At 35.4% G+C, this 25,129-nt stretch overlaps 1 protein-coding gene across 43 annotated transcripts in view; it reads right to left on the reverse strand.

Moving 5' to 3' along the window:
• Nucleotides 1-25,129, reverse strand: part of LOC114239888 (uncharacterized) — a 471,744-nt gene that overhangs the window by 438,756 nt on the left and 7,859 nt on the right. The window contains exons 5-6 of one of the 43 annotated variants that reach the window (XM_089728031.1): nucleotides 12,345-12,509; nucleotides 9,768-10,848 (exon numbers count right to left, since the gene is read on the reverse strand). The exons of 35 other annotated variants lie outside the window; for them this stretch is intronic. In XM_089728031.1, the coding sequence (XP_089584157.1) occupies nucleotides 10,511-10,848; nucleotides 12,345-12,509 (503 nt within the window). In that variant the 3' untranslated portion in view covers nucleotides 9,768-10,510. Of the gene's footprint in view, nucleotides 1-106; nucleotides 1,350-1,638; nucleotides 3,185-5,597; nucleotides 6,589-6,702; nucleotides 9,522-9,767; nucleotides 10,849-12,344; nucleotides 12,510-12,694; nucleotides 12,994-13,708; nucleotides 14,807-25,129 lie in introns of those variants that run through there. 7 more of the 43 variants (XM_089728043.1, XM_089728047.1, XM_089728041.1 and 4 more) reach the window with 7 other exon arrangements.

Genomic DNA, 25,129 nt, shown 5'->3' on the forward strand with positions numbered 1-25,129 from the left:
CTAAGTCTTAGTTAACGTTTTTATAAAACATAGCATAATTTACGTATATTTAAATAGGAAGGTGAATTTACATTTTAGTAAATGCATCATATGAAAATAAAATTAATTTCTTCTTAAAAGACTAGAATTTTATTGCTTCTCGTCAACAATCACGTTCAAATTTTTTTTGTTTTCAAAACATATTTAAATACAATATTCTGATGGAAGATTAAAATGAGCTCTTATAGTATAAAAATAAAAACGTATAGACTACGACAGATACCGTTACAGAGGTGTAACCAATTAACACTAAAGACATGAATAAGGATCGCTTCACATTGATAGTCCTTTAAGAGAATAATTCTATAATTCTGTCCGCCAAATAATGTCTATTTTTAATAATTTTGTGAAAGCGTTTTGTAAGGTAAAAATCGCTAAATGAACAATTATATGTATATATTACATACATTGTAGAGATACATACAGAGATACTTTGTAACCAATTATTCTTACACTGTAGACTAAGATACATTGGTTAAACGAAAATAACATCGTAATGATTTACCTAAACTAAGAGAATATATTGATATTTCCTGTGGACAGCGGACCCGTGTTATCAAGAACCTTCCGCCACGATACATATTACATTGCTTACCATTGCATTCAAAGAAACAAAACACTAAAGATATTTTGGATGTGGTAGTTGATGACAAAGACTAAAATTTCAATTAAATCCGTTACACAATAAAAAATTATTATGACAATTAAAAAAGTATTAGTTTTCAATTAACAAAGTTTTTATTAATATTGTGTCGATGTAGAATAACGCAATGAAATCTTAAAACTTTTCCAAAAAATATCAGGACACAAACATCATCCAATTATTGGCGAACATTTTTGAAATCTATAAAGAGAATGATATATGCAGCGTTGTACTGTAATTGCCATGATTTTATTTACCACAATACAATGAAAACCAAAACTATAAATCATATAGGCTCATCTACGCACGAATTTATTTTGCATCAGAATCATCTTTTAAAGTGTTTTCAGTTAAAGATATCTATCCGTCTAGACAAAAATCCCATTCGAATGTGTTTTTATTCGGTTCTTACATTTCTTCTTCTGCTTTTGTTTAGTTTTACTGGCGTATGTTTGTTTTTTACGTATGCGTTTTCTTTTAAAATGCTCGTGGTTGTGGCCCGAACCGATAATCTTGTTGCACTGTGTCACGACGTAGCACTTGCAACCCGTGTCGGATTTGATGCAGAGCCAGGTATACTTGTTGCCGACTGGCTTTCCAGACTTCCGAAACCGGTGCTCCCCCACTACTAGCACCGGATTCCCGAATCGAGAGATGCTCCAGTGCACTGTAAACATAATGCAGCTACTACTAAAAAAAATTGTAACTAATAAATAGTTCGTCTAAAACTTCTGGTTTTGAGCCCGCAGGAGTTAAATTCATTGCTCTGCATTTCTATAGCGAATCAATCATGCGTTTGGTTTGAAGAATATGCGACCTTATCAAGTTACGAAGACTGTTATAAAGACTTTCATGTCTCGCGGTGGCATTCTGCGTGTGATATCTATTGGATCCGGTAACCGCTTAACACCGCGTGGACCATGAGCTCTTCGTCTACCTATGCTAAATAAACAACGTTTTATCAAAATAATTTATATTGTAAAAGTACAAATATCTATCACACACAAAAACATAAGCTCTGCGTTATCGTCCATTATACAATTTTAGAATAAGATTAAGTTGAATCCATTAAAAATGTCTTTTGCATGTTACACAGATGTGTTTTCCTACGAGCTAACAATATTTTTTATCGTTCATATATAAAATAAAAACGAGGGGCGAAAGGGTATTCGGTTTAAGCGACATTTCGCTTAATCCGTGACATTTATCTTTGTAATTAAAGATCTGTTTTATATGGTATCAGCATCAACAATTCTATGTTTAATCGAACTTCAATTAAGTTTGCACCATTCAAATAACTGAAGAAGACATTTTTGCGTGAGATTTTACCCAAATTTTAAAATTCAAATGGCTCTCCTGTAATATTTAAAAAATGTCGCTAAAACCTTTCACCGCTCGATATGAGAAACGTAACATATTTTACATGTTTTTGTGATTACAAGCGATGAAGAGCATTTTAGCCTATGTTACACAGCGACGTAAATATCATGTTCTTACTCACAGCCGTCCGTTATGGCTTACTTTAATTAGTATACTACACGTACAGAGACAAACTGTTTTTAGTTAATCCTAATATTATAGTGAGTCGTACAACAAGTGAAAGAGTAATATATAAATTAATAAGGCCGATCCGACTGCCGACATGTTTATTAAATGTGTTAAAACCGTAATTTAAAATGTTTTAACATATTTTATACCTAGAGGTGTAATGGAATATTTACCAGCATTTATTGGATACCTAAATTATTACACAGCAAAATACACATTTTATTCCCCTCTCTATTTTGATCCACAAACGCCATTTTTATTAATTAAGTTTGACATATTCCACTCCTATAATTAAGATGAATATAACGAAACATCAGTGTTAATATAGGTCAAATTGTTGAGACTATACTTTATAAAAAAATAGACGTACAACATGAATAAATTATTAAAATACGGTAGGTCAGAGTTATACTTAAAACAAATACATATTAGATGTAAATAATACAAAACATAGTGATTTTAAAATTTGTGCACTTATGATCATAGTAGATTCAAAATAATCGTTTTTGTTTTTAAATTACATTATCATTTAACGAGAAAGTCGACAAAGTCGAAGTAGGAATATTATGTAATAAAAACAAAAATTGTGACCTCGATGGGCGCCTAATAAAGCTACATTCGGAATGATTACAAATTGTAATTAAGAAACGTCTTATTAACAAAAACATTACATTTTCCAATCGCAGCCAACCGAGACAGCTGCTAATGATTTTTCTTCAATTTTTTTTTCGGAAGCGATGAAAGTGTCTGGAGCGAAATTAGGTACATGATTATGACTTCCACGTAGCCTTATGAATCTTCCTTCCATCGTTGTTTGAACTCTACACAAACAGCCCGTAGTATCCTTATCTTTGCAAGCCCAATTTAATTTCTCCCTGTACTGATTGTTTACCCAGAATTTATTGTTTTGGAAAATGAGCACCGACTTTCCAGCTCTGGATGGCAAGTAAAAAACTGGAAATTAAAATTTGAAAATTATTAATAATCTCTCTTTGTTTCTGTAAGCTAATCTAAGGACGCCGTTATTAAAAGTATATATTGTGTTAACGAAAAATTGTATTGTTTATGCTTTCTATACACCAATAATATTCTTGCCAGCAACCATTACATGGCCAAGAATCCTGGAAATTATATCGCTATATAATACTTACAAATTTCAATATTTTAAGAGATAAAGTCAAATATTGCATGGAATTCTAAACACATTCAATTACTCAGTTATTACATAGGTATATGTTTAAATAAATATATAAAATTATTACATAAGCATTCCTGGTATTTCAAAAAAACGGTTGTTACTCGCTTTAAAGTAACAAAAATAGAATGACCAATTAAGAAGTCACACTATTATGTGAAAAGTATTCGTAAAATTATTTATTTCGGTAAAGAAATGAACAAATAAACAAGATTTTCTATAATGTTAAACATAAGTAGTATAACGCAATGCAAATTGCAAATGCAAACCCTCAGACACTGCCCACTGAGTTTCTCGCCGGATCTTCTCAGTGGGTCGCGTTTCCGATCCGGTGGTAGATTCTGCGAAGCACGGCTCTTGCTAGGGTTCGTGTTAGCAACGTCGTCAGGCTTGAGTCCTGTGAGCTCACCTACTAGTTAAGGTTATGCTGAAATAGCCTCTCAAGGCTCTCAGCTTAGATAGGAAAAAAAGCAAATGCAATGTATTTCATACATACAGCATACATTACAACGTACAACTGTGCGAATGGCTCGCTTCCGTCATTCTGTTTCGCACACTATTCACAAGAACCCTTTTTTTTTTTTTAAATTAGGCCTTTTTAGTCTTGACATAATTAACGCTTTTATTTAATAACATTGAAAATTGACCAACTTAATAAGGGCTTTATATCTGAAAATTTCGCAGTGTACAAAGTAGAAAAACCCTTTTCAATTGAATAGTAAAAATAAAACAAAACCTTGTGTTTATAACGCGCTGTTTAATTATTTCATAATTGTATAACGTTTTTAGTAGTTTTTTCGCAGAACTTCGGCTTGCTATGATTATGTACGTTATAATAATGAATAAGTTCTCCTCGTTCGTTGGTTCGCGCTTTTGCCGAACATGATTTGCTCCTGCGTTTCGAACAACGCCATTGTCGGGGCGCGTTCTCTGCGAAAACAAATCCATCCAGAACTAAGTGCATTTTACCCTTTCCGGTTGGTATATACACAGCTGAAATATTTCCTGTGAAAATTATACGAATCTAAATTTGAGCTGTATATTTTGTTTAAAAAGAATGTAAAGTTAAACAATTATTCACATTCAGATTTTATTTAATCGTTATAAGTAATTACATCAAAGGTTAAATAAATATTGGTTGTTGATCTATATCAAAGGTAATATGTATTACGTACGGCTTTGGTACACAGAGAGTTAAATACAGTAACTATGTAAGAAAGTACATATCTAATCATCTAAAGTAACTAAGCCTGTGGGTTCACAGACAATGCATTATTATAGTGGAACAAATCTCTGGAATCCTGATATGTAATTTAGGGAATTCGAACATATTTACTTATTTTTTTTACATTACAAGGATCATGTTAAATTTGTTTATCGCCTTTCTTTCTATAGTAAATGAGAAGTGGCAAAGTCAATGACACTACAGGCTCTTAGCAATATCCATTACACACATAATAAATTCATTACGATTATGAAAAACTAACTACTAAGTTACAATCCGATTCGGAAAATCAGTCACATCTACGACTTTGTCGCTCCCTATATATTACACCATTCGTATATCCAGCCATTATTAAAAACTATAAATTCAGATAAGATATAAGATTCATAATGCAAGTTTCATGTCGACACATAATATTTAAAGTTTCTTCCTTACATGACGTCACGCACAACCACTAGATTGTTACTAAATCCCGCTTGTTTATAAAAAGTTCATTCACAAAATAATCTTTTTGTTATAAAAGACGAAAAACTCATTCTATGACAAAAATGTCACATCCTACTTGGCTTTAGTTTTTCGCCTTTTTCGCCTTTCTCAATCATGATTATGCTTATCATAAAACAGAACAACATCGGTATCAATGGTGTAAATGTTGGCCGGGCAGTTGGTCGAGACGTGGGAGCACTTCCAGCGGGTGCGCCCATTCGGGAACTCCTGGTCCTTGACGAATGAGAACTTGCCTGTCGTGATGATGGGACCCTGGCGACGAGAGCTGCGCCCGAATCTGAACTGTGACATCCCCGAGGACCGGGGACCTATCGAACAACAATTATCAATATTCGCTCCGGAGAAATCACACTTTTAATACTAAAACATCAAACTACTTGTTTAAATATGGGATTTAATTTTTACGACTTCCGTTATGAGCTAAGAAAACAAACTACACGTTACAAGAACATAATATTTTAATTAAATACTAAGGAGTTAATACTCTTTATAAAATGTAACTTTTTTACCAATATTCATAAAAATAAACATTACAATACTACGTAAATACCTAATTTAACAATTCAATAAGGAATGTTCAGTGCATAAATTCTCTTGATTGACAATTTATTGGTCCCATTGTTTCACATAAGGCACTTTTTTCTTACAATTAAAAGTGATGGAATGGAATACCATCAGGGAATAAAAACGTTAAATTTACAACTTTAATATCATAAGTACAATATAAAAAAATATGGGTGATTTTGATAGATTTATCAAAATCATTTTATCACAAATCGAGATATCCAATGCTGTGCGTATGAATCCACTTTCAACAAGTTAACAAACAAAATTTCCATGTGTCTTTTACCCATGTAATCTTTTCTCCGAAGTCAATTGATTTCACAGTAATTAGTACTATACGAACTAAATACAATATAGACAGTACAAAGCACCACAAACAGTAAAAAGGGTGTTTTCAATCGGAATAAAACGTTTTTAGCGTTTCTCTTATAAACTAACTTCAATATTTACAACCTAAATTATTGTCTGGTTTTCTTCCTAAATACATTTCGGTTCGTAAATCAGTGAACGAAAAATATAAAATACGTGAGCATTTGTCATTATATTATTCTAGTTTCGGTGTTTGCATCCCAAGCTCGGTCAGAGCTGAAGTTACATTTGTAGAGGCGGTGACGGGCGCTCCTACGTCGAGAGAAGCCTTTGGATTTTGTCTTTTAGGCGGAATGCACATGGCTCTCGGAGGATGGTTATGCATTCCTTTCACAGCAACAACGTTCTGTCCCACCATGTGTATCCTAGCTTTACAATTTGTTTTCTTAGATGTACAACGCCAGATGACTTTATCTCGAAGCTTAGATTCCTCGCAGAAGGGAAAAGTATTCACCATCATTATGACTTTCCCTCGACGAGATTGTGTAAACTTAATACCTGTTAGGAAAAAACATCAGTCAGATAACTGCACACAGATTTATTCACCGTAATTTCCACCATAAAATTTAAAAACGGGTTTCATAGATGAAATTTTACAAATAAAACGAGCGGTTATTTATTTATAAGTACAATTTAATAATATGATTTCACAAAACATACCCCGTAAATGAACTAAAAAAAAAAACCTTACGACAATGGTATAAGTATAAAATTACACTAAGAATTATGAATAAGTCTTGTATAATATGAGTAATCATAAATGAGGTAGATAGTTTTATATAGCAGAAACTGGTTAGTACATAAGAGAAGCCGCGGTGATCCCGAGAACAAACACAGCGAACGTCCACTACCCAAGAGATTCACAATAATTATGTAACGTGAGCAATTCGGCGTACCATCCGATCGAAATTCATTACCTAAACCAATCATTAATATTTTCGTATCTGACACATTAATATTTACACAAAACTTGTCGCATTGTCTTAGCATTGATTCCTTTTATTTCAATCCAACAGCTCCTTGATCGTATATTATAATTGACGTATATTGTCAAATTGCTCTATATATAATACACATAAACCTAAATACATTAAACTTATAGTTACATTAAATTACAACTCGTAATCGTCACGGCTTCACTTTTTTTATGTTTTTATTTAAGAGTCCGTTTTTTTTTTGGTTTAGCATTTTAAACATCAGGTACAAGATCGTGCCAAACATTTGACAGGAAATATGTTAAACTATTGTTTGGTATGAATAAAATTCAGTGCTCATAACATTTCAAATGAGGCCTTCCCGGTGCCTCATCGTTGATACCTTGCAGCCGGATTAAGGTCTCATCTGAATGTGTCGTTTCATATTGTCAGTCACTTCAGTAAACTCCAAAGAATTCGACACGGTCTATTACCACATCTAGATAAAATAACGTCATACACATAATTACTTAGACCCCATAGAATTAAATCACCTAAATAACAATTTAAAAATTAGTAAAATTTGTACTTAAATCAGAATTAAGACAATAGGTACATACAAAAGCATTTCGACGAGAACGTTATGAGTCCCGTCGAATATCATACGTCTCGATTAGCAACAAAGCAAAACAATTAATAAAATATATCCAGACAAGTCTCAAAACGGACTTACATTTATTATTTATAATTCAAGTCGTCAACAGCGAATGTTCACAATCAAGTTAAAACTAAGTAAAGAGGTAGTTGAGTTTCGATAATAACTAGAGGTAGTAAGAAGGCGCGCCGGACCCTGCGCGGCGAACCACCCCGGTGCGCCTTTTCTAGCCTAGCCTAACCTATGCACCTAAATTAAAACACCTTACTCGAGTAAAGCTTCTGAGTATTCATTCTTGTATATAAAAATTGTATAATTAAACTAATCTGTAAACCCGTATAAAAGTGAAAGAGGTAGATGATTGAGCTTTAGTACTTAAAACCAATCGTAAAGAGCACAACATCGAGTGCAGCCCGCGCGACATGATCGACGTCGTAGCGCCGGTCTGGTGCGCCTCATCGGAGACGCCGTCCGACATTCGTAACTACTGTAAATTCTTAGATTAAAGAGGCGGACGTCTATAAGTCGCAATAAGTATCTGAAAATTGTAAAGTATAAAATTCACAAAATAAATTAAGTAATTCTAAGTACAGTCCAGGGGACACCGTATTGCTTTGTCTCGAACGAATTTCTCAATCAGTCACCTACAACGTAGTCGACGGCTCATTACCGCCGAACCCGACCTGAACACACGAATCAAATGCTGACTTGTTTCCACTGACCTGATGGTTCCTTATACTGACCAGCCTCTCCGCCTAGCGTTACACGTTCAAAGACGATGCTGCGCGGGTCCAATATCAAACCAAACGCTAAAAGCGGCCCTTATCCAGATAACAACCAACTGCTTTAATCTGACATCGATACGATTTAACACCATCACACACCATATAGTTCTTACATACTTAACATCCTTAATATTCCTATTCGATTCGTTAAATAGACCACACCTATACGATACGCATTACATTAGATGACAACGCCTAACCTACAACGAACACGTAACATTCAATCGTATTCTATAAGTGGATGTCTCTCGTGTTTCCTTCACTGGTCATCGCAACACTCAGAACACCTACAGAAACGTCGACATTACTTTCCTTACCCACACTTAATAACCAACAATAGCCATCGCTGAATCCTAAGTAAACGATACCTATCCCCTCATAACTTATATGATAAATTACCCTAAATAAATTAAACTATTATGCATGCCAAAAGGCTTTCGCAAAATATCAATCGACTAACGATTGAAATCGTCATTGTTATGATTATATCGCTTAGTACAATTCGTAAAACATTTCTCATTAATGGGTCCATTACCGGCATCAAATGTACATACATGAACCATGTAATTTAATCCTCCTCGTTGCATGGAGTGTCAACAAGTAAAGGTTTAGCCGCATTCGTGTGTTGCGCTGGAGGTGGTAAAGCGCTTGGAGATGGTTGAGGCGCAGTCCCTGTAGAGGCCGAGACGGCAGCAGTCGCATTAGCAGTTGCATTGGCGGTGGCGGTAGCGTTTGCATGAGCCGCATAAAGAGCCAGTGCATGCTGCAACTGAAGCAGCTGATGATGAGGGTCGAGTGGAGCATTTGCCCGGTGGCCGCTCTGGTGTGGAGTGCGAACGACATACCGGCCGTCAGCGAAACGACGTACATTAGGGGGCGCGTGGTTGTGGGCATAGCGAGAGCGAACTATACGTTCGTGGCCCTCGGGTCCTTCTGTGTTCACGTCGGCGAGGCAACGGGAGGTAAGACGTGACGAGCAATACCATTGTTTGCGACCATGAGCCAGGTTGTTCTTCAAGCGGAAAGTGTAGCCTCGGTGCAGCAGGAGTCTCCCCTTACCGGCACGGATGAAACGTGCTGCAAACATACACACAAATTAATTATCGATTCAAAAACGTTTTTTAAATCTTACATTATGTTCCACGTAATGCTAGTTTGAACTTATCTACGAGCCTTAAGTGGAACAAAAAAGCTAACATGCATTATTATCTAACTACTTAGTTGCTAACAGACAATGGACTTGAGTACAGAAGGATTCAATAAAACGAAGTTCAATTAAACCGTATATTTGTATAAAGCGATGAAATTAATAAAACACAATCGAAATGAGCATTTTGTATTTCACACAATTACACCGCTACTATTCAACACACCACTAGCCACAGTCAGAGTCAACAGAATTATGTTCACAATTAAACTTATTCTTCTCTATGAGAAACATAAAATGAGCAAATCATTTGGCACATGTAAATGTATTAGTAGTTTTTAAACAATAAAAATATTATTACAATAACGAAGAGTAGTAAGATCATAATTTAACAATGTTGAAAAAAATAAGAGGAAGACCGATTTCGTGGTTTATGTTTATCGACTACAATTTTCTACAAGATTTGACCATACCGATCATAAGAATATTTAAACTAAGAAAATATCTACTTCCTAATAACTACCTAGTAAAATTTCTTTTTGGCACTCATATAATAAAACTATAACTACATTGAGAGTATAGTATATGAGCTTCATATCACACAGTACCTAAAGCTTGTACTTTGATTTGCAACTAGAATATATTTACCTAAGAACAAAATTATATTATGGCACATTTAAATTGCAATAATCTTATATAATTACCAGTAATTAAACTATAAATACAAATCATTTGATTGAAAAATTTTTTTCATTTTCTTTCAATTTAGTCACTGGAAATCGCTAAATTTCTTTTAACGTTTTGTACCTGTGTTATATTCATATAAATATTCGTTTTTGACAAATTATATTAAACAGAATCTCGTATTCCGTCCGTTTCATCGTCTGTATTTCAAAACCAGTTAAAAATTGATACAGAACTAATTTCGTACCATCCAAGCGTTTGGATCGAAATTATCAATGTCCAAATGTCGTATTCTGGACAGCAGTAATGGCGTGGGAGGTGATGACGCACGAACATTTATCATGGGATTGGATTGTTTCGCCGCACGTCTGCCCCCACGGTTGACGTGGTTGTGTTCGCCAACCAACTTGTGTAAGGTACCCTTCTGTGTGTAGGCCTTACAACCACAACCTCCCATAGTACAACGCCAGCGAACCACTCCGGATCTCATGGTGTGAGCCGCATAAAAACTTCGCCCTCGAACCCAGAGGCGCGGGCGTCCTCCGGGGCCCACTGACAGCCGCACAAATTCATCTAAGGAAACAACAAAAATCAATTACATTAGAAAGTCCCTATTTCATACAACTTCTCTATAACATAAAATAAATCATCAACAACATGCAACCGCAAGCTCCCCAACATTATTCACCGAACCGAAAGTAATACCATAAAATACATACAATGATACGAGAGTTAGTAAAGATGAATATGAATGTGCACAATATCGATAAAAAGGTATAGAGCTACGTTACAGGATCCGCGTATCATTAACAGAAACTACATTTAAATTTTGTAATTCAAATAAACAATTTGCTTGAAAAAAAGACCTTTATACATCTATTTAAAATAAATATCGAATAACTTCTTAATATGTTCTTTTTTATTTTGTAAATAAATTCCTGATCAGTAAGTAACCTATAAAAATCACCATTTGTTGAAATAGAGAATATCTATACTAATATTATAAAGAGGAAAGATTTGTTTGTTTGTTTGTTTCGAATAGGCTCCGAAACTACTGGACCGATTTGAAAAATTCTTTTTCCATTAGAAGCCGACATTGTCCCTGATGAACATAGGCTACTTTTTTTTCATTTTTTTTAATTATTTTTTTTTGGTTTCATGTGTGTTTTAATGTTTCCGAAGCGAAGCGAGGGCGGGTCGCTAGTGTAATGATAAAATAAAATAAAAAAGATATTTCTCTTTTCACATTTTCTTAAAAATACGCCATTCAATCTTGAAAACATCAAATAAGCAATAAATACCAGATCGTTCAATACTAATACTTTTTTTTGCTGTTTCGAAGCACTACTTTAGTTAAAAATCAGGTACTTGTCAAATGTTATTATTAACTACTTATTAACTCTCTTATTTTGCTTTCTCACCTTATTTTCTAACTTAATTCTCCCACTAGTTTATACCGTGACTTGCCAACCGTAGGACCATTCCCAAAAAGAGTTGTTATAAGTCTTTTGTAATCTATTATAAAATTATACACCAAACAGCTTCGCCTACTTGTCAAGAAAAGAAAACCTATTTCTAAGTTTACGCAAAATTTTTGGATTTGGTATACCATGACTAGATTGATTCACTAACTTAATTATTACTTAGGCGATGTTTTGTGCAAATATATTTTTCACTTAATCAATATCTTACTCAACCTAAATCAAATTTTCATGTGTTAATCACAATTCAATTAATATGGCAATATGCGAGTAAAACGACACAACATTACTATTATTATTGGTAAAGACAACATTAACATTTCGACGTAACGACCGCTTCGAATATCATTCCGTTGATGTTAGTGTCTCCAAAAATTACTATTTAAAAAACAATGCATTTGATATCAGTAGCTGTCGTTACGATTTTAATAAGCGTTCAAACGTAGCAATACAATCTAAGGCTAGCCTTGCGTTAATGGTTAGTTAGTAATAATTATTCATCGAAAGTAGGCTTCGCTTGAGTAGCGAGTGCCGCATGCGTTAAAATACGTTGAACCAACGCCGGCGGTTCATGTGAATGTACGTTACTTAGAGCGAAGATTTTGTCGTGAAGCGTGTGAGCATAAGCCCGACAAGTTCGCCGCGTGCACCGCCATCGCACCTTGCTTTTTTCCGGGAAAACTTTTTCAGCGTAAAATGAAAATCCCCCAAGCCTCATGTGCCGTCGACCGCGATTAGAAATCACGAACTCAACTGCAAAACACCAACCTTATCAGTGTATCGTCCGCAACCAATATAATATATACATAAATAGTAACAATGATATAGAAGCTACTAAACTTTTGACGAACACCAAGAGTACATTTAAAATGTAAAAGACATAGGCTTATACTCGCAGTTACGTAATTATCATGCGCCTTATGCGAGAATCAAACAAATTTTGAGGAAGCAGACATTTATGTGCCTGGGATAACAGGTACAATTTCAATAAGACTTTCAATTCGTGCATGTTGGGTTACGAAAGGATCGTGTGGAGTGTGGTTATGGTGCAGTTTATGACTGACCAGCTTCCCATTGTAAGTAAGTGCTTTTGCAGCGCATCCGTGGCGACGACTTTTACAAGACCAGTAAACTCGAGATCCGCGTCTTTTGCGTGCAATGAAACCAAAACCATCTAACACAAGAGACGGAGCACCGCGTTTCGTTATTGTATAACTTATTTGCTTCTCAGCCAAACCTAAATGGAAACAGTTATTAACCCTTTTAGTGCTGAGCTTTTCACATAATTTCCAGAAACCGCTAAAGGATTTTTGAAAAAAGTACCCTATTAATTAAGTATACACAGAATCTTAATTATTTCCCTCAACTGTAGATGAATATTCGTAACTCTTTCTGTTATGTGTAAGGAACATATCAAACTACTCACATGAAACATATTTTTATTTAATTAAAAGAAAAGGAAACAAACAAGGATATAAAAAGAATTATTGACAAAAATGTTTCCCCACACAAACCCCATGGACTCCCTTTTTACAGCGCACACAAACTAGCGAAGATCGAGTCACTCCTTTTCCTCCTTTATTACTACACACCACACAACGGCGAAGCTTCGTCCCTGGTAACTTCTCTAAACCAAAATTTTGATTGAATCTGGTTGGTGTCTCTAGGAAAACTTCAACTTAAAAAAAATACAAAAATCAATGCTAAATTCACAGCAAAATAATTTTAAATGGTTATTTACAAAACTTATTAAAAACGTTATAAATGCGCGCGCTAAGACAAGTCCGTACAGGTCGAGGTACTTATAATCAAACCGCGCAGTAGTCGGTATTTCGACGCTCCGCACTTATATGCATTAATAGAGAGTCGATCTATTGACGGTTCGCGCTCTAATGGTTAACGAAACACATCAAATATACTTTTTCTATAATTTAATAAATAAAACAAAATAATTTTTGTTTTCTTTATTGTTTATCTTAAATTTATTCAACCTTAATTTCTACTGATCACATTATTGTAACACATTTTCATAATCCATTTAATTAAATTCAATAATATTTGCAGTCATGTCACTAATATGTTGTTATTACTAATTGAATGAAAATACTAATTATTTATTTAAGGCTAACCGATCTAACTTAAAGAGTCTCTGGGATAAGCTCTTTATTTATATGCCTTGAAGACTTCCAAACCTGAGGAAGGGATCAATTGTCTAATCTATTAATTATTTCTTGAGTAGCCATATTTAATCATCATCACGTTTTAATTTATTTGTACGCAACTATAACATAAGTAATAAAAATAGTTTATGTTGCACTTTATGTCGTGAACAATTTCTTTGCATTAATGGGTGTCCGAGCTGGCCCTCCTAAGTGGTTATCGGCATCCGTGGAATCCAGGCCATCACAAAATGAATGCCATCATCGACCTTGAAATATGAGGTCATAGTCTCATTTATATTGTGTAGGTAACAGTGGTCTCAAGCTTCAAGCCAGATAGCATGACTGCTTCAAAGCAGAACTAAGCAGGAGGACCTACCCGTGCGGGGTAACTAAATGCTCTAACACCACCCTTACCTTTATCTCATATTAAAAAATCAGCCTACATGTCTCTAATTCCCATTCATCATTTGCAATATTATTTATATCGCAATTCAGATACGTAAGTGATTTATACAAAAAGAATTGTTTGTATGTATTTTGCCTAAACACTGACGACATTAAAAGACAAAATACTGGTAGGTATCTACAGTTTCACATGTCAAACAGATGGGCACGTTACAACTTCTCCCAATTCATATTTCCTAGCTATTTTCTGCATATGATCTTCCAAATGATTGTGTACAGGATTAGTTATTCGTAAAACATTATTTTTAGACGTGATCCTGGCTCGACACCGTTTTCCGTACTCCATGCATCTCCAGAATGTTCGTCCACTCCGAACACTGTCCGTCACGAAAATATACGGTTCATATATTAACTGTAAATGGCCGCTTTTTGTTTGTATGAAATGCAGGTCCCCTTTAGTGTTACTGGCCAAGGCACCTAAAACTGGAAGCATGGTAAAATTAGTATGTGGCACTAGAATCTGTGAAGAATAATGATATAATTAAAAATAAAACACAAATTTAAGTCGTAAGTATTATTTATTCATAATTATATAACAAAATGCTTAGTATTTAGTATTTTTATACTATTCGTTGATAATAGCATGATAAGTAGATAGTCATATAGAAAATGACATATTCATTTGAGGTCGTCATTGCCTCAAGGATAAGACTCCCGGCGTGCTTGTGTCGAACGATATGATGTCAGTGTTTGATTCCCATAGGCCGGTGCCAAATGTTATAATGAAATACGTACTCGGCAGATGTAAGCGCTGGGTAAGCAGCGGCTTAGCTCTGCCCCAGGCATTGCTGAAGTCCATGGGCGACGGTAACCACTCATCATAAAGTGGGCCGTATGCTCGGCAGCCTACAAGGGCAATTAATTTTTTTTTTGCGTTTTTGTGTTTTTTGGTTTCTCAGTCCAGTCAACGTGTAATCGGTGCCGGCTGACTTTCAAGTTTGTAAAGCAGTTCTTGTTTTTAGATACAAAGACTAGGAATATTTCCCATTGACCTCATTAATTGTTTTTTATTCTCTTCACTTAAGTTTGTATTGTATAAAGTGTAACAAACAATGTTGCTGTGGGTGTGTGTGTGTTTATTTGGTAAAGTTGGTTGAGACGATTTAAAACGGCCTGTGAAGGTCTACTTAAACATAGCATGTTTTCATTTTATGAATGTTGGCAATGGTGTTACTGTACTTTGATTAACATATTTAAGGGACTATGTCTACTCTACTACACACACTCATCAGTTTTTATTATTACTTCCAGAATCGTCTCACAGGTCTGTTAGGAAAGATTTCTTAAAGAAATAAGCAGTGCCTTTCTACAATATTTCCTTTACTCCCTATTAGTATTGTTTTTCTATGTCGAAAAAAAAAGTAATTATTCATTCCAGTTCATCCATCGAAGAACATATAACCATCATACAACAAGGAAGGTTGTACCATCAATAGGACCTCTCAACAGTGTACCGCTATGCAAGTTATGGTTCAGGTTAGTGTGGAATAATGGCTGAAAGTTAGAATCCACAGAAAACATTAGGCAATTTTTTTTTTTTTTTTAGCTATCTAATCCGTTATTCTAATATGTGAGTTATTTAGATTATTTCTATGTTTAAATCTACTAAACCATCCTCTGCTCGTAACGAAAGTTTCACTTGTGTCACTTTGTTTTCGGGCCAGGGGCCGAACCTCATACGAGGTCCACGCGTCTAGGGGGCGCGCGGGATATGTGGGACTTGACGATCTGCAGGTATTGAGCAGACCATGAGCCCTTCCTCCTACCGCACTAAACGACTCCCCTGCACTCTTATACCCGACGTCCGATCTCCAGACACGCGTCGAACGGTGCCACCCCGAGGACGTCCGACCGACTAGTTGTCGAGGCGATAGTTCTCACAGGGGTCGGAACCGGACAAACGCCCTCCTCCGACCCCTGACTCGGCGGCGGCGGCACGGCGCCGAGAGGAAAGAAGAGCTCTCCCTCTCCCGTTCCGCCGCCTCCTTCTGCGAGATGGTGGACTCGCAGAAGTCGAGCATCGCCTGCCAGGACTCGTCGCTGCCGAGCATCGTAGCCACGCCGGTCGGAAGCTACAAGTCCAGTCCTATCTTTGCAACGAGGACGCAACGCTTTCGCGGAGCAGCGCCGAGCACACGAGCGTGTGCTCCGCCGTATCCTCGTTTCCTCGTTGCACTGCAGCCACTGCAGTGGTGGCACTTGTGCCACTTTTTTTTTTCGGGCTGGGTTCCAAACCTCTTACGAGATACCCGCGCCTAGGGGGCGCGCGGGGTATGTGGGATTTGACGATCTGCAAGGTGTTAGGGGCAATTGTAAGTCATTATATTAATTTCAGGTCATTCATTCTCTTCTGCATTTCCAGTTTTTCTACCTTATTATCAAAAAGGTATCTAATGTAATTTGTGTTTTCCTTTTTAAGATTATTTCTATGTTTAGATCTATTAAGCCTCGATTTAGAACGAAAGTTTCACTTGGGTCACTTGCCTCAACCAGAATGTAATTAAAAATACTTCTAGCTTTTTCCATTATAATAGATTGGATTAACGGCATATTGCGTTCAATTTCGTCATCTATCCATATAGAAAGTTGTTTTTCCATTTCCTCTATTGTATTATTTTTAGAGCGGGTAATTCTAGTTGCAGAGCTTGTCGTACTTGCCGTTGCCGATAACAATTTTTTTTTAATTCTTAAGAATACTCCTTATCGTTGAGGTTGCCAAATTCAATACAGCACCAATTTGAGATTGACGTTCACCAGTATCTAATCTTCTAAGCATTTGCATTTTAGTTTCTAGCAAAATCCTTTTTCTTATTATTTTCTTTTCGTATTTTTACTATATTACCCATGATACAAACAAAAAATTATAATAATTGTTACTATCAATCGTTATATTACATAAATTTATACTTACAATAACGTCAAGAAATATTTGTAACGAAAAAAATACGTTTGTATAACACCCCGCAAGAAAGAAGAAACGCAATCTAATCTATCTTTCTAACTAATCTTCTTCGAATATTGAGAATGCTCCCATAGAGACAGCCCACTGAGTTTCTCGGCGGATTTTTTTTATTCCCCTTATAGGCAGATGAGCACACGGCCCACCTAATGATGAGTGGTTACTATCTTCGCCTATCTTCTGAGCGGGTTGCGATACTGGTCCGGTGGTAGATTCTGCGAAACACTGCTCTTGCTAGGGCTAGTGTTGGCAAATTCTCTCAGGTTGACCCCTGAGCTCACCTACTCATCCAGGCGTAGCTAGAATAGTCCCTTAAGCTACCAGCGAACAAGAAGAGAAAAAAATTGAGAAGACTAACGCTGCATGCAATTACGCAGAACCCCACAATTAAATTGAATAAGCATTGAACAGAAACAGCGCTAATTGAAACCGCATTAAGTGGTGTCTTACTATAGCTTGTAGTAGATAAGTAAAATTTAAGAATTAGCTCTGAAATACACAAATTATTTTGTCACTCTTCTTGACTCCAAACCGGGAGTCGTCGTCGCCACAATAACTGACTTACCCAGTCAGTAGAATGTGTGAGGCTCAGAACAAAATTTCGAAAAGTATACTATGTACGATAACAAAAAAGCAAAAAATTCACATTAAAACTTCAGATTCCAAAGTACACCAAATTCTCAATTAGGTTTCTTTGCAATTGAATCTACAAATATATTTTTTATTTCGGAACCATTGGTTAGTATTTTATATCGATTTTTAGATTTCCTTTTACTTTACCTTTTACTATTTACCCAAGGTTCAAATTTTGTCTATAATTATTCGAAGTCTAAGACTGTCGACTCTGCAAACCCAGAGTGAACATTCAAGCGTAATGCAAATTAATTTGAAAACATACAATATCACTATTATGAAGATGGATACGTTTACGTGTAGTAGTAATCACTTCTCGTCAAATCGGCTGCATACATTATCTGCATAAAAAAATCTCCTTTGATACAAATGTATAGACATATAAATTCCAAAACAAAGTCTACATTAGTCCATTCATTACCCATATATAAATGTTTATAAAGCTAATCAGTAACAAGCAATAATTACTTTAATTAAATAAAAACATCCAATAAGTTAATATTTGGAAATAATAATAAAAATTTTGTAAGAACTAGGGTATTCATTGAGGTGGCGTTTGTCCCTGTTTATTATCATTGGTTTTTAGTATTTTCAACTCGATATCTCTAACTGTTATTGAGAAAAACAGTGAGAAAAGTGTCGGAGAGAGAAAGAAGCACAACAATGTGACACTTTAATGGTTCAGTTTTGAGGACCAAAGCTATGAAAACTTCCTACACTGAAATTAAATATTCGTCAGTGCAAATATGCACAATTCTTAATAAACCACCATTATTACACATTTAAACATGAAGAAACCCTAAATGGGCAAAATAAAACAAATCACACAACTTCACTCCTCACATTCCCGCCAAAAAGTCAAAAACAGACTCTTCACAATAACCAAACTAATTTTAATATACTTGTGATTTACCCAAATGCAGCATTACTAAGTACTACCTAGTAGGCACTGCGCTCATTCATAGCTAATTTTATATTTCGATATATCTCAAGCTCAAATCACAGAGACTAATGCCTAATAAAAAAAAAGAAATAACAGGATACAATAAAAAGCAAATCAGATAAATTGCATAAAGAGCCATTAATTACATGAGCTGTTTTTTTTTCAATTTAGACTCCTCCTTCAGCAAGATTCAGTCAGTAGAACCTACAGGTCAGTACAAGTGATTTACAGTGTAATTGTTAAGAAACTTGATAACAAAGCTAAGGGACTTGATTTTTTTATCTTCACATTAATTTATATTCTTGCAAGGTTGATATTTTCACATATCGTCTTTTCGCAATAAAAGTGTACAATTTCCAAAAATATTCGAAATTGAGTTAATATGCGGAATCATTTGGTATCAACAGTATTCTCATAAATACTGTCAAAAGAGCATAGTTTAGTTTCAGTTTTTTTTTAGTTTATATGTTTGTTTTGACTACTATTAACAAAATTAATACATAATTTTATCTTACTTTAAAAGACAGATAATGTAACTGATAAAAAATAAAAAATTAATGTTGCAAAGATGATTAATATCTCATCATTAATATCTCAATCCCAGAGCGGCTGGCATGCTTTACATTATAATTTCTATGGGATTCAGAACTACTAAACACAATTTGAGCTGTGAGGTCATTTACTTATCTATATATGTTTCAAAAACATTAAAAAAACAGTAGAACAGAATCCTCTCTTGAGGTTCCTTATTTTAAGATATACTTTATGGAGATGTGAAAAATATAACAAATTTATTTAAAATTAACTACTGCCTTTCAAATGATTTCCATTTTCCATTAAACTAACCGATGTAAGAAGTGTGATATCCAGTTAAAATCATATAGAGGTGAAATAAACATCAGTCTAAATGTAAATGACATTTACAACAGAAACTAGTTACAAAAATCCCAGACATTTACTTAAATTTATAAATACAAGCGTGCGAATAAAGAGATAAATATTGCATTGATATACACTATATTATCGTGCTTATTACTAGACTATGAGCCTCAAAAAAACTCTTTTTTTTTTGTAGGTTATGTTTACAAGCTGATGGAAATTATAAAACTACTAAAAATTCTGCAACAGAATTCACTTTTATCAGACTAAAACAAAATAATGATTTAATTTTAAACTACTATTTACCAATGTTCTATTCGTTTTAACAAAAACGTAATTCTTGCAACGTACTGTTTGACAACTTCCTTCTGCTGGTTGTGTTACTTTCCCCATTTCCCCTAGACAAGAATAATCTTTATACCAAATCTTTACATACCAAATAAATATTTAGTAGAAATTGTCATTCCTTGCAGTATATGAATAGTAAAATCACACATTCACAACACTTTTCCACTGAAAATCTCACGTAAACACGTTTAGTCATGAAATCATAACAGAGCACCGCATTTAAAGTTATCTACTAACAGTTACAAATATACACTACCAGACACTTTTTTTCTTCAAAACGTTCAATAAACACTTAAAGAACTGCAGATTTACAATCTAATGAACGAGAATTAGTAAACAATCCTGTAGTGACACAAAATATGCACATAGATACACAGCGTTTAGTTTAGATGAACAACCACAAATAACGGATACACGTTTCATTTCACGCAATTCGAAAACATCCCGTTGATGTTAAATCTAAAAATTCAATAAACAATTAAATTTTTAGCACATGATTAATTATAAGGAATACTTTCAACGTCAATATGAAATTAATTTCGAATAGAATATTAAGTAAGTAAGTAAGATGCAGAATTTCATAATTAGTCACTAGGTGGCAGTAAAAGATTTTGAAACATAGGCATTCATTCACATTCGTATAATCTGAATTCATTTCCGTGTTTTACATTCAAATTTTATTTTGTGTTATTGGACCCATAATTAGAACCTTTTTTAGATTTTGTGGCTTGTTTCTAAAATGACATAGTAGAAACCCATAGATTTAAAAAAAATGTCTGCTTTAATAGGCAAAGGAAATACAATTCATAATACTGTCTTGCGTAGTTGGGTTAAATATCACCACCTTCAAATCAATGTGGACTATCAAAAAAGGAATCGATATCAGCTTGAATATTTTGATATGTGTGCATTTCATTTTATGTTTTGCGTAAGTAGATTTTTATAATACATTTAAATACATTTTACATGGATGCCTTTTATTATTGATCGTTCGTGTCAGCATCGCTTGTTATATCATAGTGCTTCTGAAAGAACTATGGTTCAAAAATTGCTTCTGGAATTTTATCTATTAATCATTTATCATTTATCGCAAGTGATTCAGAGGCAGAATTCTTTTCAGTCGAATCGAGAGCGAGAGAGTTATATGAATATGCATTTTCTGCATATTCATATAATTATTTTATTCTATTTTACATTTAAGTTGTTGAGCATATTGCCTTTTCCTCTAATCTTTGTCTATCAGAAAATCCTGAATGTATAGTGCAAAAAGGACACTTAAGAAAGCTTGTGCTATCTTGAAATACGTAATTATGTACCTCCCATTCTCATGATAGGAAGGGGATTTCGTATCTTAAGTATCGTATTCGTATACTAAGTAATTATTATCAATATAGAAAATACTTTAAAAATGAAGTTAAGTTAAAACTTTAAATTTAAAAATGTCTACGTTTGCTTGAAGTTATACCATCAAATCGTTTTTACCATCCTACCGCCTGCCACCAGACTAGAGTTCATCCATACTACCTAAAATGACTACGTTAATCTACAGTGTGTTTTCAGAGATATTTTCTGCCACGGACCAAACAGCTTTAGAGTGAGCTCCCCTCTAGTGTTTCCCGAGCGCTATGACATGTTCTTCTTCAAACGAGGCTTATGTAGAATACTTAGCGATAGGTAGCGCCCTGGCTGTACCCCTGCCATTGCCGACGTCCATGAATGTCGGTAACCACTCACCATCAGGTGGGCTGTATGCCCGTCTACCGACAAAGGCAATAAAAAATAAAATCTCCTCCATACGAAAATTTTGTATAAGCTATTGAAATAGAAGAATAGTATTAATCCTGTTTCAACAGACGAAAAATAGTTCAATGTAAATCATACACTAAATACCTACTGTAAACAAAATAATACGTAACTTCAGCATATCGTCGTCAGGAATCCTCCATACCACTGTCAATACATTGCCGGTGAACTCATCTGCCGGACACAAGTCCTGTCCACCAAGTCCAAGTTAATTTGCTAAAAACTACCAAATGTACTTACTCTTTCACTATAAAGAAAAACACAATTTTTTTTAATGCTTATTGTTAAGTGGTTACCGGGGCCCATAGATATCTACAACGTAAATTCCGCCACCCACCTTGAGGTATAAGTTCTAAGGTCTCAGTATTGTTACAACGGCTGCTCCACCCTTCAAACCGAAACGCATTACTGCTTCACGGCAGAAATAGGCATGGTGGTGGTACCTACACGTACGGACTGACAAGAAGTCCACCAGTAATTACGCAAATTATAATTTTGCGGGTTTGATTTTTATTACACGATGTTATTCCTTCACCGTGGAAGTCAATCGTGAACATTTGTTATGTAAGATTTCATTAAAAAAATTGGTACCCGCCAGCGGGATTCGAACACCGATGCATTGCAAGATACGAATGCACCGAACGTCTTATTCTTTAGGCCACGAAAACAATTAAGAGAAATGTAACACAATTGCAGGACACTATCTTTGAAGTCTATTAAGACCTCTGTAAATTCTCGCTATTTTGACTCAAACGATCAAGTCTGTTTTATTTCACTTCTTGCCGTCAAAAACATGACTTCGACTTGAAAATATTATCTTGGCTGTATGGGCTACGTTCCCTTTATCTAAATAGAATAGAACTAAAAAATGTGAAATTCCAGGTCGCTTTTTGTTAGAATAAGTTTGTCAGGCATGGTGCCATACAGTAATTACTAGATACCTACATCATAATTAATATAGATTTTGATATTAGTTTAAACTAATTTCAATTCTTCAATTTCATTATCGTATTTAAATATTTACTAGCTGTGGTGTCGGTTTCACCTGAGTTAAATTAAGAATCAAAGCCATACGATAATACCTAACATTTTTGATAGATGAATGATCTCACGGCCCATCTGGTATTAAGTGGTTACCAGAACCCATAGACAACGTGGAGGCTGCTACCCATAGGGCGAAGTCTTAATTACATTGTATTACAACTGCAGGTAGGTATTCATCGGAAAGTGCACGTAAGGCTGTTCTATGGCAAAAATAAGATGGTAATAAAGACCGCCCTACCTGTTGATAGATGTGTATGGTATACTGATTGAAGAAGCATCAAACCCCTCTCTAAATGTTCCCTATTAATAACTAGAATAATAGAACTTATTCGATAAATAGAATTTATTTTTTCATTGACACTGTAGACATACGAACCTACCTACCACTCACAGTGGACCGGAGAGTCACTCGTGGAGGTCAGAACAGCAAGGCACACTAGTTATATGCTATGCACGAGTGTTTTTATTTAAGTTTTCTTTATTATAGCCATGAAATATGTGACGCACTGAAATAATTGTCGATTTCTGTTACTAAGCGCCTGGATTGACTAACTTTGTCTTCTGTTTTAAATGCATGTTTGAGTTTTCTAAGTCTCTTAGAAATAGATTGATTCTCAGTAACTTCAGATTTGTCTTTCCCAGAGTCTACGAGATATTTCGACGCCTTAGGCGCAAAAGGGGCACATACCACAGCCACTGATGCCCAGCAACAGCAACTTAACTCGTCGGGTCTCGGGGCAACCCCCTCTGCCCTGGCTTAGGCACTCTGCCTAATGAAACAGGTATGATGTTTCTGCTGGTTTCGTTAGTAATAAGAATGGAGGTGAATATGGTAAAATTTGTGATGTACGATGATAATGATTTGTATGTATGATAATGATTTGTATTTGATTGTGATGTACGATGATGATGATTTGTAGGCAGCGGCTTGGCTCTGCCCCTGGCATTGCTGACGTCCATGAGCGACGGTGACCACTTACCATCAGGTGGGCCGTATGCTCGTCTGCCTACAAAGGCAATAAAAAAAATATATATAAAAAAAAGCACCATATGATTGCTAGTATAGTCGTCGATAGTATTGTATTGGCACCTCCTTAACTATTCCTCCTCAATTATATAATTTTGGTTGTCATACTATCCTTGAGTAGGTGAAGATGAGTCGGCCCCCAGCCCCAGCACGTGAGAGCTGTCTTCTTCAGCTCTTCTGCTCTCTTTTTCTCGCCGTCGACGCTACCCTGTAGTCCCTGTTGGAGTGCTGTTTTGTCCGACTTAACAGATTTATCATATATTTAATACAGACGCGCCGCACACTTGTAGCCGGTGGCAGCCACTCGCTAAAGCAGTGTCCGCGACTAGCCACTTGAGCTTGCTACAGGCTTGTTACACACAAGACGCAGGCACCGCCACTGTCACACAGTTGCGCCACTCAAGCAGTTAAGGGTCAGATTTTCTACGTATCGTACGCTACCATACGTTACCATACGTTACGTTACCATAGAGCACGACATCTTACCCAACATAGGCAGCCCTAGCGTTGTTTACGTCGTCTGCGTATTACCACTTAACTTGGCAGTTTTTTTATAATTTTTTTTTAAATATCAAAATAATAATCATACCGCAATACGACCCGTAGATGTCTAAAAAAAAATTAGAATTCAAATGTAAGAAAATTATTGTAACCATCATGTGAAATATGCAGTTGGCCTTAGAACAGAATCGGCTTTTTTAAATAGTTGCTGTTTCCCAGAATGGGAAAGTTCTTGTAAGTATGATGCCGAAACTTCTTTAAGCTTAATCGATTTACATTATTCACTGCAATAGTCTGCGATATAAAATCCAGTTATTATTCACACACATATCTTAAATTTGAGGAAACATGGGCAAGTACCATCGGTGGCTTTCCATCACACTTTTTTTCCCTGCCTATTTGCTGGTAGCCTAAGAAGCTATTCCAGCTAAGTCCGGACGGGTAGGTGAGCTCACGGGCTCAACCTGAGAGAGTTTGCAAGAGCAGTTCTTCGTCGAATCTACTACCGGATCGGAATTGCGACCCACTGAGAAGATTCGGCGAGAAACTCTGTGGGCTTTGTCTATGGATTAGTTCGCTCGTCGAACTCTTCGTCGTAATCGACGAGTT

The sequence above is a fragment of the Bombyx mandarina genome, chromosome 06, assembly GCF_030267445.1.
Source record: "Bombyx mandarina strain Sakado chromosome 06, ASM3026744v2".
Taxonomy (NCBI): domain Eukaryota; kingdom Metazoa; phylum Arthropoda; class Insecta; order Lepidoptera; family Bombycidae; genus Bombyx; species Bombyx mandarina.